This window comes from Berghia stephanieae, chromosome 1 (genome assembly GCF_034508935.2).
Source record: "Berghia stephanieae isolate SIO BIC M18660-M18661 chromosome 1, UCSD_Bste_1.3, whole genome shotgun sequence".
NCBI lineage: Eukaryota > Metazoa > Mollusca > Gastropoda > Nudibranchia > Aeolidiidae > Berghia > Berghia stephanieae.
Window position 1 is genome coordinate 110,143,074 of NC_088360.1, and position 2,500 is coordinate 110,145,573.

The 2,500-nt window shown below is 36.7% G+C and overlaps 1 protein-coding gene across 1 annotated transcript in view; it reads left to right on the forward strand.

Annotated features, from left to right (window-relative positions):
* The window catches only part of LOC144962523 (tyramine beta-hydroxylase-like), a 25,189-nt gene that overhangs the window by 11,666 nt on the left and 11,023 nt on the right, over window positions 1-2,500 (forward strand). The window contains exons 6-8 of the mRNA XM_078895536.1: window positions 1-96; window positions 928-1,091; window positions 2,443-2,500. The exon at window positions 1-96 is cut by the window's left edge and continues 84 nt beyond it; the exon at window positions 2,443-2,500 is cut by the window's right edge and continues 81 nt beyond it. Of these exons, the coding sequence (XP_078751662.1) occupies window positions 1-96; window positions 928-1,091; window positions 2,443-2,500 (318 nt within the window). The remainder of the gene's footprint in view (window positions 97-927; window positions 1,092-2,442) is intronic.

The window sequence follows — 2,500 nt, forward strand, 5'->3', positions numbered from 1 at the left end:
CATTCCAGAACGAGGACTTTCATGTCGTGGCAGACAGCGGCATCATTGATAACCGTCATGTCGCTCATCACATAGTGCTGTATGGATGTCCCGACTGTAAGTTGATATTTGTAACATGTCATCATCATCATCATCATCATCATCATCATCATCATCATCATCATCATCATCATCATCATCATCATCATCACATCATCATTGATAACCATAACATTGTACATGGGACAGCGTGGCTCAGCGGTATGGTCTTTGCTTCGTACTCAAAAGGTACCGAGTTCGATCACCCGCCGCGTTGTGTGGCCTTGAGCAAGGTACCTCGCCCTAACTCAGTTTGCGGCGCTGCTCTGCGGCTGAAGCCTGGGTTATTCCAGTCTTCCCTTGAAATAGACCCTAAAGACGAATTTCCCATGGGGATGAATAAAGGGAATTTTATTTTTATTTTTATTTATTTTATTACATGATTTCTTACAGTTTTGGATGTCCCAATCGTAAATTAACATTTGTAAGAAATGCAACGTATAGATTTATGCAGTCTTTATCTATAATATTACAATGGACGCTCAATAGCTCAGTTTGAAAGCGCATGCTGTGCACGCCAAGGGAGACAATTCAATCTTTGGTCCAGTCAACGTATTGGTGAAAGGGGAAGTAGCTGGCTCAGTTAGATCTGGTGGAAAGTACCTAAAAAGGTAACAAGCAATTGTTATCGTCTATTTACTGCTTAGAAAACTGAGATAAACTCTGGATCCACATGCCGTACGTATAACTATAATACACACCAGTTCTACCCGCCAGATCATTCGAGAAAACACATAGAATTATATTAAGCAACCCAAAATAGTAGCCGGTTAGAGAAAATCGAGTGAGGACTTGCCGTCTTGGATACAATTGTAAAGGGCTTTGTGACGTTATTTTTATTGTTGACAGACAAAAGAATTGATCCCAAAGACTTGTCTCCTTACCAGTGCAACATGGCGTCCTCCTGTATTAGTGTGATTGGATTCTGGACTGTCGGTTACCCTGGTGCTTGCTATGGGGAAAACCTGGGGTACAGGATTGGAAAGAATGGATTCAAAAAATTCAAAATGGAGGTCAGGATTTGGTTGTGGAACTGTGTTGTAGTGTAGATGGTGATGATGATGATGATGATGATGATGGTGATGATGATGATGATAATGATGATGATGATGATGACGATGATGATGGTGATGATGATGATGATGATGATGATGATGATGATGATGATGATGATGATGATGATGATGATGATGATGATGATGATGATGATGAATTGTTGTGAATTAGGTGCCATCAAAAATTAGTTTTATTGCCAAAGATATGTAGGTCTTGTGTCAGACATTATCAATTGATTGGTTTGGAAAAGGGGGGGGGGGGGAGGTGAGTATGTATACTTAATGACATGCTATTCTTTCATCTCTTTGTATTCATTTAACAAGCTATTTGTATCGTACCAATAACACAACTAGCTTGCGAGTATGTGTTATTGCACGGTAAAAATATATGAGTTTAATAAATACGAAGAAATAAAAGAATAAGTTTATTCCACCCCTACAAGTAAAATTATTAGATATTTTGTAACCAAATATGGTTTTAGTACTTCTATTCACATATATGTGTATCTTTCTCCTTATGCTTGAACAACACTTTGACCCAAAATTAAAAACGTTGGATTTGTATTCATGGGCACAAAAGATAATTTATAATGACCAATCAGCTGTCTTCTAAAACATTACTTCACACCAATAAAATGTGCAAAAATTAAATATAGAACAGTAAAGTTGCTGCCCCAAACGTAAACAAAGGTCGAGAAGAACATGGCAAACCATATGTTCCTGTCTTGACAGCTCACGTTCCAATGTAAATAATAGAAAGAAAATAACCTTTAAAATTTGGCTGTTAGGTGGCAAAAGAAACACATATTCATAAATACTCGATCATGTATCAAATAATGTCTAGATATGGATATTTTATGGAACAAAAGGTAAAATTTATCAAAAATTACAGTCTATCTATTTTTAGACCAGAGCAAATTATTGCGCTTGTGTGAACAAAACGAGAATTATTCGGAGCCTGATTTTCAGAATAATTTAGTCTTATATTATTATTTCTGCAACTGTTAGATTTTATGTAAACATATTTTCAATACTGGAAGTGTATTGCCTACAACTCAAACTACAAAATTGGGAGACCTATATTGTGCGTAAATTATTCCGGTCCCTAACGGAAATCACTAGCAACTTGTTATTGTTTACGTTTGGGGCAGCAACTTTACTGTTCTATTGTGCAATCGTTCAGTAAATTATTTATTCAACGAGTTCAAATCATTATTCAACGATTACGGATTTACTAAGAAATGATAGGGTTTTCTGATGAGAGGGATGGAGTAAAAACTAATTTAGCATTGCCATTTTCATGTGACAGATTCATTTCAATAACGTTGAGCTTGTCAACGGTTATACGGACACCAGTGGGTTGAGAT